Source organism: Dermacentor silvarum, chromosome 6 (genome assembly GCF_013339745.2).
Source record: "Dermacentor silvarum isolate Dsil-2018 chromosome 6, BIME_Dsil_1.4, whole genome shotgun sequence".
NCBI classification, from domain to species: domain Eukaryota; kingdom Metazoa; phylum Arthropoda; class Arachnida; order Ixodida; family Ixodidae; genus Dermacentor; species Dermacentor silvarum.
The window spans coordinates 142688365-142704464 of record NC_051159.1 but is presented as its reverse complement, the minus strand read 5'-3'; the positions used below and the strand labels follow the sequence as shown (position 1 = coordinate 142704464).

At 44.7% G+C, this 16100-nt stretch overlaps 2 protein-coding genes across 3 annotated transcripts in view; one reads left to right on the top strand and one right to left on the bottom strand.

The window, feature by feature from the left end:
- The window catches only part of LOC119456114 (uncharacterized), a 99796-nt gene that overhangs the window by 4755 nt on the left and 78941 nt on the right, over window positions 1–16100 (top strand). The gene's annotated exons all lie outside the window — the stretch shown is intronic.
- Window positions 1–16100, bottom strand: part of LOC119456111 (ATP-binding cassette sub-family G member 1) — a 41227-nt gene that overhangs the window by 9918 nt on the left and 15209 nt on the right. For both annotated transcript variants that reach the window (XM_037717714.2, XM_037717713.2), the window contains 7 exons: window positions 15646–15832; window positions 6712–6857; window positions 4616–4739; window positions 4386–4500; window positions 3247–3398; window positions 2256–2357; window positions 763–931 (listed from right to left, as the gene is read on the bottom strand). In XM_037717714.2, coding sequence (XP_037573642.1) covers window positions 763–931; window positions 2256–2357; window positions 3247–3398; window positions 4386–4500; window positions 4616–4739; window positions 6712–6857; window positions 15646–15832 — 995 coding nt within the window. The remainder of the gene's footprint in view (window positions 1–762; window positions 932–2255; window positions 2358–3246; window positions 3399–4385; window positions 4501–4615; window positions 4740–6711; window positions 6858–15645; window positions 15833–16100) is intronic.

Genomic DNA, 16100 nt, shown 5'->3' with positions numbered 1-16100 from the left:
AAAAAAAAGCGTCAGAGAACCTCAAATACGTGAAGGGCGTCGCAATAATTTCAAAAGTGGATTTCGAAAGAAAAACAAAACATGACAGAGAAATCGAAAATAATTTGTGGCGTTGTACAAAGCAGTTCGCATGATCTTATTTTCCGATTCGCTATTTAATGACATTGGATATTTTTTCGTATAGAATGCATCACTTGTTAGAATAACCTTCTTTATGCAATAAGTTGTAACTGCCACATTTTCTTCAAGCTGGAATATTAAGTCACCACTGACTTCCTCCCGCCATGAATCTTATCGTTGTCATCTTTTTACAAGACAACAAACATATCCCATGTGACATATAGTATTGGCCACAGGGCTGGCGACGTACGCCCCGGAGGAGTGGTACATTCAATTACAAATTTAACTGTTGAAATTTAATTGCGGAATTTTATGCGCAAAAACCACGATCTGATTATGTGGCACGCTGTAGCTGGAGTACTCAGGAATAATTCTGACCTTCTGGGGTTCTTTGACGTGCCCCTAAATCTATAGGAACCCATATTATAACCAATAATTTATTTCAGAAATTCCTCGCCCTTTTGTATTAGCGATTTCGAAGCACGCTTGTTTGACATGTTTGTTGTTAGCACATGTCTTCCTTTTTCTTTGCTACTATTTTCACCGACCGCAAGATTCTCGGTCTAGTATACCCCCATTAATGGGTGTGCACAGTAACTGACGAACAGAAGCGCAAACATATTTAAAGAAATTTGTACTTACAGATCATGGCAGTCGGCATTGTTGACTGGAAGAGCAGTATGGACAGCATAAGTATAACTAAAGATAAATTGTTTATCGCTCGAGCGGCTTCGTCACCGATGCCGTAGAAGAGCGCTATTAGCATTACCGCAAATGCAAGGTAGGCAGCGTAGCGCAGATGTGTCGCCACCTGTCGTAAGATGATAAAAAAAGTTTGTTTTAAGCTTTATGCTGTGGTGAACACTTGCACTGATTGCCTCAACTATATGAACGGACCGAGAACTAGGCATATCAAACTTCATTAACCGTCAAAGCAAAATTTGTTCACGCTGCTTCGTTAAGTTTTCTGAGACTGTGAAACGTGATTGCTATATGTGCCTTGCGCACGGAGTGACACAGTCACGACGTTTTACTTCGTTCATCTTTTCTATCTGACACAGCCTCTAGATTTTAAAGAGAAATTAAACAACGTAAAACTGCCTTTAAATAAGCAAGAAAGCTGTGTCGCTACTGCCATTCCATATTAGTCCTTTTTAAGGTATACTTGTTTTAGCACTTTCTGGTCCAATTGTTTTTGTAGGAATCGTAATGCTTTAAAAAAGTTATTTGAGACGAAACGAACAAAAGCCAGAAGAGACCTGGGAAATAAGGGCGCACGCAACCTCGTTACATAACTTATGCAGACATAGTGCTGCAGATCAGTGGCTCGCTTTGAAATTTAGAAACATTTCACAGGTTACCGCATGCTCAGATTAAACCTGTGTGCCAGAGCCTGCACCACATAATGCCAACTGCATGACTTTGGAAGTACGGGAATCGGCCTGTGAATTTGGAAATTTCATATGTCACAAGCTGCCTAAAATATGGAATTCGCCAAAGCATGAACTAGTCTGTTATGAAAAATGACTGAAAATTCTTCTTTCTCTTTTTTCCTGTTTCGTTCAGATGCATTATATATATATATATATATATATATATATATATATATATATATATATATTTTTTGAGCGCCAAGTGGGAACATCATTGTTGCCAAATGTACATCGTCATTATCGCCTTTTGCATTCGTATTCTCGTTCGGCCACGCTGGCATTTCTGACGCCCGAAGCAATAGTTGTCCCAGAAAAGGTTGAAGTGCTATTATGCGCTTACTATAACATTATCCTGAGCCAGCAAATTATTGTTATACAGTGGTGTTCTGCTTATCTATGCAAGGGAAAACACGAGATCTTACGGTGTTTACACGTACTGGCTGGCCAAGTGTTTCCTCGTTACCGAAGTGAACAATGCCAATCGCGATTCAGCCAAGAAAGCCAAACGGGCAGTGCAAGTTGCTAGGTGCATATGATCTGCACAAATAGCGCTGTGCATGCCTTTAGGTAATTGCATCTAGTAAAACGAATTTTTTTTTTCAATTCCAGCGAGGAAGTCTATCAAATATCTAAATTACACTGAAGTTGCATATAGAAGGGCTAGACTTTTATATCTTAGTGGTAAGAATGCTTACCACTGACCTGGTTTCTGACGATACACAGAAAACATCTTCGCAGGAGCACCGTAAATTGAACAATGTAGCTCACGTTTTCCCTGTGTTGTGCCCGTGCGTCTTCAAGTTCCTGAAATATTGAATTAACATTTACTTTCTTTTCGACTAAGCTCTCACTACCGAAAATATCTAAATCATCCACTCAGCTTTGCGAAGGAGATAAGATAAATAACATTTTCACTATACCCACAGGCTCTATTAGAGCAGTGCATGATTTAGTCAGATAACGTAACGAGCGATCGTCGCTGCGTGGGCGCGACGTAATGCAAGACGTACATCTCAGTATCTTTTGTTAAAAAGTGTGGTTGCTGTAATGTACAGCCTGCTGTAACCTAAATGAGACACTGCGAGCGCACGGACATGAGAGCATGTAAATCACGTGACAGTGGGATGAAATTTTAGTTTTGAACGAAACATGGGGGGGGTTTAGCCGTATGTATGCGTTATTGGGGTCTTCGGGCATCTCGCCAAGCATGCGCCCTATGTGCACTTCACCGCTATGCTGCCTATATGAAAAAATACATGCAAATAGTTGCATTCATTTGCTGCAAGTGTGGCCGAGTTTACTCCTCTTCATGCATCGATATAAGTACCCGTAATCTTTCGTGGATCTTAGGCATTCTGATACATTGAGTCAAATTTCACAATTGTGCAGGATCTTATATGCTAAATATCGCAATATAGACCTATAACAGCCTTGAGACAGCGTGAGCGAATTGCAGATACCTATTATGTGATGAAAGAGTACTGGGCCTATCTGCTGTAACTGCAACCTTCAGTGAGAACTTCAAGTGAGGCAAGAACCTAAAAGTAGCCAAATGCATGTGCTCTTTCTTAACCCAGTTGTTGATAACGTAGCCAATATATCCAGAATTCTTAATGCTACAGCTAACGTGATTCTTTGACCCCTTGGGGGTGACCCATAATTAAATGTAAAAAAAAAAGCCAGGTTAACTCACCTGCCTTGTCATAATACGACCTCCGTAACGTGTAATTGAACGTTCAGAAGAGAGTATCACGTTGCCAGAGCCGGCGTCAACACCCTGTGGCATGAAGTGTACAGATAGTTGTGTCTGCACGTCGCCATGTTCTCCAGAAGCGATCTCTGTTACTGAGGATGATAACAACCTTTAAGAACAGTGGTTACGTAGAAACCAACTATTAAAAAATGAGGGAAAACAGTGCGCAAATGTTGAAGGTAAGTGAGTGGTGCAATGGGGGGAATCGCGACACTAACACACCATATTGCAAAATAATGGTGGCGCTTCATTGAAATATACTGTATGACCAAAATTTAGAAGAGCTTTTTGCCTAAAAGAGATTGCTTTTATTTCCACATGGGGGGGTCTTTGTAATGTTGGTCTGTGAAGTTACCTTCTTATGCTTGAAGTTCTAATCGAATAACTTGAAGCAGCACCACGTGATTAGCCGCGCTGCAGTACCATCGCTATTTTATCAAATCTAACATGAAAAAATGATTGGGTTTCGTGGCTCTCAGGGATCATTATTAAAGTGCACGCGTCAAGCTATTCTATAGCATTCACAATAATGAAAAGGGGAATTATTGCCTTATCTTATTTAAGCTTACAATATCACACACTCACTCACTCACTCACTCCTGGTAGTTCTGTCTGCAGGCGCGAATGCAAAACAGTCAGCTGGTGTTTGATATGGCAACGCTGATTAAGAAACGCACTGACGCGAAACACTACCAAACTATTGTCATTCTTTATTCTCATAACATTTAGGGAGCTGGTTGTAAGCTTGACAACGTGCGGGGAAAACTTAGCCAAACAAATTGAAGTTTATTGTGCTTTTGTGTGCATTTACGTATTCTTTCCATTTTTCATAGGGCCAGTAATGTCCAATCCAGTAACGTAATTACTGGATTGGACATTAACGTAATGAAATTGACATATTGGTCCAGTAATGTAATTGACATATTGTAGGGCCAGTCCAATCATTATTGCTCTAAAACACAACGGTCAAATAAACTCACTTGTTGCTCATAAGTTTGACATACTTTATTTCTAGGGTAAGGGGAGGAATGAGGGGGTCGGTGTTGTAGATATTGAGTGGTAACAGCCTCTATACTTACTGTAATCGGCTGGGTTATGGTGCGTTGGACAGTTCAAACCTTGAGTTTGCAGAAAAGGCAGAAGTTCCTGCACTGAACCGTTATATATGCAGCTTCCATTTGATATCATATACAACTGGAAGGTAAGAACCATTCTGCATTACAGCGAGATATATAGAGTCGTTGCGTTAATTTTCAAGTTCACTCATAAGTGTTTTTTTAACGCTTATAAGTTTGACGCTCGTTCTCACCATGTCGAAGTAGTAGAACAGCTTTGCACTCGGATTGTGAATAGAGCATATAATCGTGTGTCCAGCTGAAGCGAGGCTTTTCATCACGGAAACGCAGCGAAGAGCTGAGCTTGAATCCAGGCCACTGTTAACAAGCGGAAAGTGGAAAAAGCTAATTAAGGAAAATTATGTAGATATTTTTTTTCTGTAATGACATAAAACTTTGTTTAGCAAACGTAAAAGTGCTCCTTTCTTGCATAGCTGGACGCGTTCGTGTGGAAACTCTTCTACTGACCACACAAAGGCTATCTCTGCTAGTGGCCAAGCTACCCTCTGATAATTGTACATTGACTGGTGTCCTTTTATCCGCCTAGGTTGGCTACGTTGGGATCAAAACAGTGGCGCTGAGAAGGAGGCCTTATGATGTTACGAAGATCCCTGAAATTTTGTTACTAATCCGTTTTGGGAACTAGAAGTTACTGAGAAACAGGCACAGCAGCCCTTCTCTTCGTCCGCCACCATCTTATTTTCGCAACTGAAGGGACATTTACTTGTATTGGTCCTGACGTTGTATGAAAGCTACATGTACAAGTTGACGAAACATTGGAGGATGCTTAACTTTAAGAATGGATGTGATAGCATTCAAAGATCCCTGACTGCTTCTCACGCTTCACGACAACTGCAGCTTATGTAGCTGTAATGTTTATCGGGAAACGCTGGCGGCGAACGCTATGCTCGAAGGCGAGCTTTTTGGTAGAAACGTGGCCTCTTGCGTGGGCCGATCACGGAGGTAGTGCATAGCCCGCCAGAACAGATGACATTTTCAGGTTTCTGTTATTGTTTCGCACTTTTAATATCTCAGTCTGAGACACTTTAACATAAAATGCATGCGCTGTCGGTGTTTTATTTTATGATATTTGTTTGTGTGGGGCTGTCATTCTCAAAATTCTGAGGAATAACTATGTGAAGAATGGAAGATAGGTATGAGCAACTTTAGTAAAAATGGTGTGGCAATATAACCCTATAATATACCGCATGTCATATAGCAATGCATATATATATATATATATATATATATATATATATATATATATATATATATATATATATATATACCTAAGTATACGCGAAAATTGTCACTCACTGGACACCGGCGCCGACGCCGACATCGGAGTTACTGCGACACGGAACCCTTAACGCTCTCGCGTTAAAACAACAACACACTGTTCAAAGCGAATAAAATAAATGTTGCGCTTAGGCAGCAAAGCGGTAAAGCAGTAGTTCAGCGGAAACCCGCAAGGTGGAAAGAACTAATCAATTAAAGGAAAATGAGACATCCACCCAATCATAGCAGTTGGCTACGACTGAGTGGATGTCTCATTTTCCCTTTATTAAGTTGTCGTGTTTCATCGGCATGTGGAATGGGGAGACTCCGTCCTGGTACCATGGCATGAGCTCGCGTAGAGGCTAACGGCAGACGCTTGTACAGCAATAAATCGCGGGAAAATTAACGAAGCATGCTAGAATTCCGGCCTGCAATTGCTGAAGTTGCCGTAGGTGACGCTTTCCGAAGTTTATCCGTACAATTGTAGTTTTTTATTTACTAGGACACTCAGGAAACATATTTGTGAAGCGAAGAATTGATCCTTGAATGCTGTTTGCCCTTAATATACTCGTCTTTAAATGAATTAAGTTCGGTGTCAGGCAGAGATAATACACGAAGGGTGGCGCTACTAACTTGGTTAATTGTTGCAACATAGGAACAGCTGCGTATTTCCATTCTTACGAGGAAATCGTCCCATGTCACCGAGTGCAGCAAGCTTTACCGCGTCGAAAAAAAAAAAGAGAAAACAGTGCTTTATTTCCATTCATGCTTTCAAACACTAACATTTTCATGCGAATTGTAGGACATCTATTATTCTGGTTTGGTTTTGAATACGTGTTTCTCAGGGGTGGGCTACGCTACCCGGACGAAGGACAGAGAAACATGTTCAGTTACCAACTCGCCCAGCTCGCTGTGTTAATTCAGTTTGAATACATGGCGCGCCTCAGAAATAAAAAAGCCTTGCCAAGCAGCCACAATGCACATAAAGCGGCAGACATAGCACGGCGCCAACCTGGTCGGTTCATCGAGGAAGATGACAGGAGGATTGCTGACGACTTCTTGCGCAATCGAGAGGCGCTTGCGCTGCCCGCCGGACAGCTGACCGGCTCTCGTGTTGTGGCAGTCTTCCAGCCCCCACCGAGACAGAGCATTGTTCACCTGCACTAATCGATTAGCACAGGGAAATTGTATACGAAGCGGGATAATGATCATCAGGCTATTTATATGTCCACTGCAGGACTAACGCCTGTCCCAGCGATCTCCAATTACCCCTCTCTTGCGCTAGCTGATTCCAAGTTGTGCCTGCTAATTTCCTAACTTCATCAGACCACTTATTCTCTTCCGTCATCCACTGCTCTTCCCTTCTCTTGGCATCCATTCTGTAATTCTAATATACCACCGGTTATTTGTCCTGCACATTACATGTCCTGCCCAGCTTCATTTTTCCATCTTATTGTCAACTGGAATATCGGCTACCCATGTTTAAATTGCTCTCAAAGCACACTGCTGTCTTCCTGCCTCTTAACGGCACGTCGATTATTTTTCGTTACGTCGTTCGTTGCGCAGTCCTTACGTTCGTCTCAAGCTGCTTTGTTAACCCCCAAGTTTGTGCCTCATCTGTCAGCAACAGTATAAGGCAATGATTGATACTTGGGCATGATCTGGCAATGCCTGCCGTATACTCTCTAACCCATTTTAAGCGAAGATTTAGAGGCTCACAAATTTCGGCGGCGGCGGTGGTGGTGGTGGTGTCACGCTGAAAAGTGGGGCGGTCCTGGTGATAGTGTAGAAAGGGCCCAAGTTCAATGGCACATAGCCCTGTTGGCTCGGGGACCTGTAATGCGCCCTTGAACTACCCTTGTCACACGTGGGACCCAATGAGACAAAATCACCAGCCCTTCTCCTGTCGAAAGAACGGGGGTAAGCTAAGCTTGTCGTCCGATTCCAGCATGAGGGCTTCCGAAGCCCAGGCGAGATGTCAGCGAAGAGCCGCGGACCCCGAGTTGCGGGAGCGCGATGTTGAGGCCAAACGTCAACGAAGAGCCGCCGACCCTGAGTTTAGGGCAAACGAAGCGGAACGCCTACGACAGTGTCGTCTTGTCACAAGCTTCGCTTACCGCAATTTTCTCGATAGGGGAAGGGTTCTGAATTTTATTGCGATAGCAATTATATGGACACTTGAACCGGATTTCTGCCGTCGGCGTCGTCGTCGCCGTCGTCGTCGCCGTCGCCGTGAGGTTCCCTATAGATAAAATCTTCGCCGCGCGCCGTATGCCCGAGAGGAAGCGTGCGGGGACGCGCGCTATCGCGGAGAGCGAACGCACTCAATCTCCCACGCGCAAGCAAGAAAGCAGGAAGCCAGCGCCGGAGGGAGCAAGGGGGGGGGGGGGGGGGGCGCACTTCTCTGCCAACAACCGCGCTCGTCGCTCGCTCGCACCGTCTCTTATCTCCACACGGCTCTGACCTTTATGCGCCGCGTGCATTCGCCGCTCAGTTTCCGTTGAAGCGATAGACCGCACGTACCTTCGCCCGCTGCGGCGTATGCTTGCTGCCAGCGTTTTGACAGTCGTTGTCTGCTGTCATTCAGTGTGATCTCTTCGTGTTTGTGCGCGCTCACACCACGCTTGTTCATTCAGTTCGTAATAGTCGGGACACATTTTCCAACGCACGCTACACACGCAATGCTGCCCGGATCGGCAGTGCAGCGCTACAGGTGTGTCCCTTCGCACGCGCTGCCCACGGGAAGCGCTTCTCATCAACACCACCGTTTCACACGCGCCTTCTCGTGGTCATCGAGTCTCTCTTCATGTCGGTCTACTTACGCCGCAGCACACCTGGTTACTTAATCAGCTCATGTTTACTACAATTCATATTGCTACCAAAGCCGCTCACCTTACTTCGTATGACCAGAGTCCTTCCATGTTTTTCTGGTCACGAAACTCCGCCGTCACGCTATGGGAGAGGTTCATACGCTGCCCAAAGCTGCCGCGACGCGGCGCCACTGCGCATCGGAGGGCATCGTTCGCGTACCGAAACGCTTGCGCAGTGCGAGGCGAGCTGAGTGATCGGGTGCGTTCTGTGCATGTGCTGCGCTATTTTTCGAGTGCTGGACTGTTTAGTTGAAGTGGCGGGGTGGGACAACGATGCCGAACACGTGTTGCGTGCCGGGTGGCCGTTCCGGCTACAAGGGCACGACCGAAAAGGTGTCGTCGTTCCGTTTACCTATTGACAAGGAGCAACGCGAGAAATGGAAGCGGGCCATACAGCGGCAAGAAGGTGGCGGTTTTAACTTCGAATCGAAGTATACGCGTGTGTGCGCGAAACATTTCGACGCCTCCGACATCGTCACTGCGTACAATTTCAACATCCACGGCGACGCCGTGTCCCTGGAGCGTGAGCAGCCGACGCTGAAGACTAACGCCGTTCCAAGGAATTTTGAAGGCCTTCCAGCGTACCTCACGAAGCCCAAACCTATATTTGCAATTTGATTTGTTGAGCAAGTTGTGTGTGCATGTTTAAGTAACAACTGAAGAAGTGGAATGGTGGTATCTCTAACCAGCCATTTTTTTTAAATTGCTGTATTTGTGATGTGGCTACTTGTGTTCGTTTGAGAGTTGTTTTGCCATGTGTTATGAAATGCCTATGCTTTACACTTTCTTGTTTATAGAAACAACCTTATGCATTGTGCATTTATTGCCATTCGTTTGCTGGTGTTTTTTTCCTGCCCCTTAATACATATCTCTCACGTTTGATGTTTTTTTTCTTTATGCTTATTATATCAGTGCTTTTAACAACTTCTTGCATTGTGAATGGTGGAACATTCATGACCGGACACCTCTTTGTGCTGTTTGTATTTCGCTCCACTTATTTTACATGATAAATGAATGATCATACTTGTATGTTTTTGCACCAACACGTTTTATTTCTTTTCTTAATCGAATTATAAAGCAGTTTTTTTATTTTTCGACGATGATAAGAATATCAGGACCGATGATTACAACATTTTAACATCCTGTAAATAGTTGCGCATTAAGAACCAAAATACCTAGTCTCATCGTTTCTGCGTCGAAACCACGAGCAGCTTGAATAAGTGCTGGGCTTACTGACGCTTCTAAAAGACTGCTTGCTAAGGCAATTGCCTAATTACAATACAGCTAGTTTCAACTGTGCAGGTCCTAACACTTCACGTTCGCCTTAATCCGTTGCTAAAAGCCGCACCGAAGACATTTAGTAGTGAATTTTGTCTTGCATTTATCCTACCTAAATCTCATTCAGAAATGGCATCGTTTTGCAGAGAAATCTGAGGCGCACGGAGCAGCTCAATTTCCTTTTCATTGTCATTAAGTATTCTACAGAAGCAGCCTTTTGCAATAACAATTTCATACTTTTGATCTCCGGATAAGATACTGTCCACAGTTTAACAGAAAGTGAACAGCTGTGCTCGGTGAACAATCTGGTGCTATGCGCAACCGAGAGTTGGCGCTTACTTACGGGTGAGCGGGGGTGCAACAGCCCATATGTTTCCATCTGGTGATAAGTGGGACCACTGGCGCTTTGTGCGAATGCGCGGTGTCTAATTTCAGGCAAATATTAAACAGCGGAGCCTACCGAAGTGTTGAGGCGAACGGCGATGACGAAGAAATATGGACCGAGACCGCCCGGCCGTGCACAGCGGACGCATTTCGACGGGGGCGAAATGCAAAACACCCGTTTATTTAAATTTAGGTGCATTTTAAAGGATCCCAGGTGGGCAAATTAATCCTGAGTCCCCCACTACGGCGTGCCTCATAATCGTATCGCGGTTCTGACTCAAAATCCCAGAATGTCTTTTTTTTTTTTTTTGGTCCGAGACCGCCGCAAGCTCCATGTTATGAGCGGCTTTTTTTTCGTTCCGGGCGCTCATAAGATGGCAGAAGACGCAATCAGGCAGTTATTTAAGCATGTGTAATGTTAAAAATAGTTACGTGAAAGTAAACCGACGGTTGTGGAAGTTGAGAAAGCTAGAATACCGAGGCTGCCCCACACACAACCACAGCGGTAGCGGCGTTCGCATGCCCTCCCATGCACGGTTGCGCCTCTAGCGGCGGGCGCTGGCTCTATATGAAACTGAGGCGGCAGTTTCGTGACCAGAAAAGCATGGAAGGACTCTGGTATGACATTGCTGTGTTGCTATCGCATTCATTGCTTCGCCCTTAGGGCGAAACTGTGACATTTTTTTTATTCTTCTGTTGGTTTCATTCTCATAATCAGGGTCCCATGTGAGTAATTTACCTAGATAAACGAATTCTTGCACAGGTTCTAGAAGCTGACTCGCGCTCATGATTGCTAATTGTTTATTTGCCATTGTGTTGAAGATTGCCTTTGTGTTTTGGATATTAAAGAGGCCTTGAAACACTTTTCTAATTAATAACAAAATGGCATCCCTATTAAAGGGCCTCGTCTATCGAATCTTAAGCAGCAAAAATTGGAGGACGCTTAAGCTTCGACTTGAAGTGTAGAACGCGATAGCGTTATCGGGACCCGTTCGCACCGCATCGTTCACCTCGGGCAAGTAGGCTTCATTCACTGCAATACAGAACGTGGGAAAGCCAGCTTACAAAGACCAAGCTTACACCGATCTCCTTAAAGTCGGCTTCACTTTTAAACAGAAATGCATTGCTGGAAAGACGTTTTTCCACGGGCAATATAAGTCGTCTTACATCAAAATGTGAAGGCCCTAGGACCTTTTTCATTATTTTATTAAATGTTAGCTATTGCCCCGACGGTGCGCGCGTGTCCAATCGGCAATGTTTTCTTACTATGTTCAAGAAGTGTTTCAGTGCCCTCTTTAATCTTTTACCCTACTCTTTAACTTTCTCAGCTAAGGTCCTCAACCATTTGTTGCAATTCATTCACATCGTTGCTGAACAAGACAACGTCATCAGCAAACCGTAGGTTGCTGAAATATTTGCCTCTATCCTCACTCCTTATCCTTCCCATTATAGTAGCTTGAATACTTCTGATAAGCATGAAGTGAATAGCACGAAGCGTTATACATCACTATTAGGAAATGTTATAACTGAGCGAAAGCGTTAGCTTTACGTCAAGTTCTGTGGGATGCAATAATAATAATAATAATAATAATAATAATGATTAATGATAATGATAATGATGATGATAATAATGATAATAATAATAATAATAATAATAATAATAATAATAATAATAATAATAATAATAATAATAATAATAATAATAATAAACAACTAAAACTGAAATCGCGACTATTTGATGCGGCCGCCGTGGCTGTGACGTTGCGCTGCTGAGCTCGAGGTCGAGGGTTCTTTCCCGGCCGCGGTGGCCATATTCTGAAGAGGGCAGAATGCAAAACACGCTTGTGTACTCAGATTTAGATACACGTTGAACCCCAGGTTGTCACAGTTAATCCCGTGTCCTCCTATACGGCATGATCGTGGCATCAGATCGTGGTTTTGGCACGTAAAACACCTGATTTTATTTTTATTTCACGCGATTCTCAATGCACGTGCGTGATGCGCGCTTAGGAGCCGTGAACACACATTTTTATTGCGATAGCAATTACATGGACACTTCAAGCGGATTTCTGCCGTCGGCGTCGCCGTCTCCGTGAGGTTCCGTATGAAATCCAAGGGCGATAAAATCGTCGCCGCGTGCCGTATGCGCGAGTGAAAGCGCGCGGGGGACGCGCGCTATCACGGAGAGCGAACGCACGGCGGAAAGCAAACGCGACTTTCGTTTAGATATTTCATTGTAATGTCGCATGTTCATCAAATGCTAGAATATAAAAAAATAAGCATATTTGAGCAATTTGTTTGTACTAAACTTATGTACTGCGGCAGCATTTGCTTCCCGGGTTGCAACACTCCAATTGCTAGTAGATACAGCGTTAGACCGCTGGCGCCACGCTGCGCCGCTCGCGCGTACCGCGTTTCTAGGTGGTTTCTTTCGCCGAGGGCGCTCGAACGCAATCATATGGTTCGTATGAATGCAGCGCTTCGAAGCGTGGCTGTATGGCTGAGAATGTCCCAGAAGAACACGACATCGCTACAATCGACAAAACAGTGATCAATCGTTTCAGCATGTGGACACAAACGGCAGTTTGTAGACCACGGCACGAAACAGCCCCTTTTTTCTAACCAGGTTTTGACAGGAAGGGTTGCCCAATGTAAGTTAAAGAAAAAAAGTTTTGATCCCTTGAGGAATGATCATTCGACGGACACGCTTGAGTACGTCTAAGTAGCAACATTCCAAATAAGGCGCACGGTAATGGGGAACAGGAAACAATGTGTCTATCAGTGCAGCAGAAATTTCTTTACGGGATGCAGTGAAAATATAATCCAAGCTAAAGCGAGCCTTAAGAAAGCGAAAGCCTTCAACAACCTCTTTCAAGAAGCCCCAAGGAGCAGGTGGTGCATCTCTGACAGATGACGACACAACTATTTCTGGGAGGTAATTCATTAATCGAAGTTGTAACATCTCTTTTAGAAAAGGACTGTTTACATCACGAAAGAAGAATAAACGGGAGACAAGTTGTCTTTCAAAAAGGTGAACTAGGCCAAGACCGCCACTCTCAAGAGGAAGAAAAAGGTTATCACGCCGCATGGCCTCAACACGTGAGCTCCATATATAGGTCGCAAACACACGATGGAAAGCTTGCAACCTAAGTCGCGAGCAGTGTAATACCTGCAGGACATACATAAGTCGAGCTGCTAGAAACAGATTGCAAGCTTCAGCTCGGCTAAATATGGACAACTGCCGCCCCTGCCAGTTGTTAACCTTACGTTGTATTTCTGCAACTTCCGCTAACCAGTGTGGATTACTGTTGCGATATTGAGAGAGGGGTACACCTAAGTACTTAAAGTCTTGCCTCCACTGAATACCTGCGAAGTGAGTTGGCATTGTACACCATAGACCGAACCAAAATCCTGAACTCTTATCAAAGTTCACTGCTGCACCAGAAGCTGAGCAAAACTGCTGCGTTATGGCAAGGGCAGTCTCCACACTTTTCTTGTCAGCGCAGAAGAACATTCTGGGACATTCTCCAAAGAACACTTAAAAAAGATTTAGACATCACACCATACAGAATTCGTTTCTTACCTTTTAAAGATCCCCGTGACCCACCATATGACATGTTCATAGTACTTGGTCTACATAGTCTCTAGCGCAGTAGAATGTGTGACAGGGACGCTGAACCACCGCGAAGCACTCGGTCGTTTTTTTGGGAATCGGCTGCCTACGTTCGTAGTGTGTACGCTGCTCAAGAAACAGCGCCGGACTGGATGCCTTTATTGGACGCGTGCACATGCTTGCCTGACTTTTGAATATGTACCTGTAGCGCCATGTTTCTTGTGTTGCTGAAGATACTGCTCCCATGCAATAAAGAAAAAAAAGTGGCTGTATGGCTGAGTGGTTACGGCCCTCGCTTCGGGATCATGCGTACGCGGGTTCGAATCCCGCCCTGGGTAGAATTTTTTTTCTTAATATCAATCACGCTTTTATTCTACTTTTTTCCCTCTCTGTTTGCCAGCGCGGTTGTTCGACCCCCGGTGCCACGGCGGCAGCCGTGGTGCCGGGCGCCGACGCGAAGTGGCGGTCGTTGGGGTGTTGCGGAGCGCAGCGTAGCAACATCCTAAATAAAAAAATACTGCTCCAGTCAGGTAGACTGCTCCCTCCCTGATAGTGAGATTATATTTGGATCATCAAAACAGTGATGCGTTTATAATACCACCGATCCCAACAGCAGGCTAGTCACCACCAGCCCAGCGTTTTCTCCGTCAACGCCTCCTCCGTTCGAACGGCGGCGGCTAGAAACATGGTACGCGCGAGCGGCGCAGCGTGGCGCCAGCGGTCGAGCGCTGTATCTACTAGCAATTGGAAAAACGCTCCCGGGTTCCCCCTAATGCACTCAGCCATGTGATAATCTCTGGAAATTGCGTGAAAGCTCCCCAAATTGTACGCAACAATGACAACGACGTCGGCATGGTGAAGACGACACAATGTTAACGATGGCATAATGATGAGGGCACGATGATCACATTTGGTTTACTGACATACAAGCCAAAAGCTGTCTGCTGCGATTAAAATCGCGATGCGAGTGCTGCTTCGCGCACATGCTATTTTGCGTCCATGTATTCATTGCCCGTGCTTGCATCTTTCGAAATCTATTCGACGATTGCTCCACTTCCTGAAGTCTGCATCGCGAAGGCTACAGAGCCCACAGAAACTGACGAATGCGACGTTTGCGCGATAGCTGTTGGACTAAAATTAATCAACCGCCCGGCATATTGCCAATAGCTAAGTAGTTCGTACGTGATGCAGGCCAACAGTGCTCCTCTCAATCGCACAAGCCCTTAAGCCTGACATGCACGGTCAACAACTGTAGAAACGTGCAGTGCAAGAGAGAGGGAGAGAGAGAAGTGAAAAAAAAAAGGAAACGCAGGGACGGTTAAACAGAAGAAACATCCGCCTTTCCTCCTACACTAAGGGACTGGAGAGGGGGACTTAGAAAGAAAAGGACGAAATAGAGAGAGAGAGAGAGAGAGAGAGAGAGAAACCGAGCACATGCTCACGATGACTCCTGCTCACAGCACAAGATAACAGTTAACACTTATCAGTGCCAGAGCAAAGGTAACCGCGTCTTAAGAAAACGAGTAACAGCGCTGAACAACAGGACTTCACTGAGAAAGACGAAGCGCTTTTAGTCACGTTCCGTTGTTCAGCGCTGTTAATCGTTTTATTCACATATACCAACCAGCACAAGTTATCACGGTATGAGAACCGCTGTTTTTTTTTTCTAATTCACGGAAGTGGCATGTAAGGTTAGCCGTAACATGTGACCAAAGAAGGTGTTGGAATATTAAAGTTATGCCTGATGTCGGGTATAGCTGAAACGACATGCAAATGTTCGTATATCGTAAGTTCTACGTACAAAGTGTGCTCGCTTGGCGGGCTGCAGAGAAGGCATGCGGAGACGGATGCTCATGTCCAGCGACTCCCGCACGGTCAGTTCCGGTAAAAGGCAATCATCCTGCATCACGTAGCAGCTCTGCCGGTTGAACAGCTCCGTGTCGCGAATCCAGCCGTTCACCTGGACTTCCCCTTCGTAGCCTTTTTCACTGCATTCGTAGTCAGGGAGCATATCGGTGTCATCAAAAGGACCTTTGATCTGTACTGGTAACCCATGAGCACATCTAATCGACTAACTGCAGTTGAAAGGAACTGACATTACTCAAGATCGAAGAAGTTTTCCTGCATACCTTGCATTTATACCGTTCTGCAGATTAGTTTCTTTTTAAAGTAAAATGAGGTTATCTATGCATGTCTATATTTGTAAAGCTTGGGGTGCAGTACACCTTGTGGTTTAACTCTCGAAGTCTAACAACA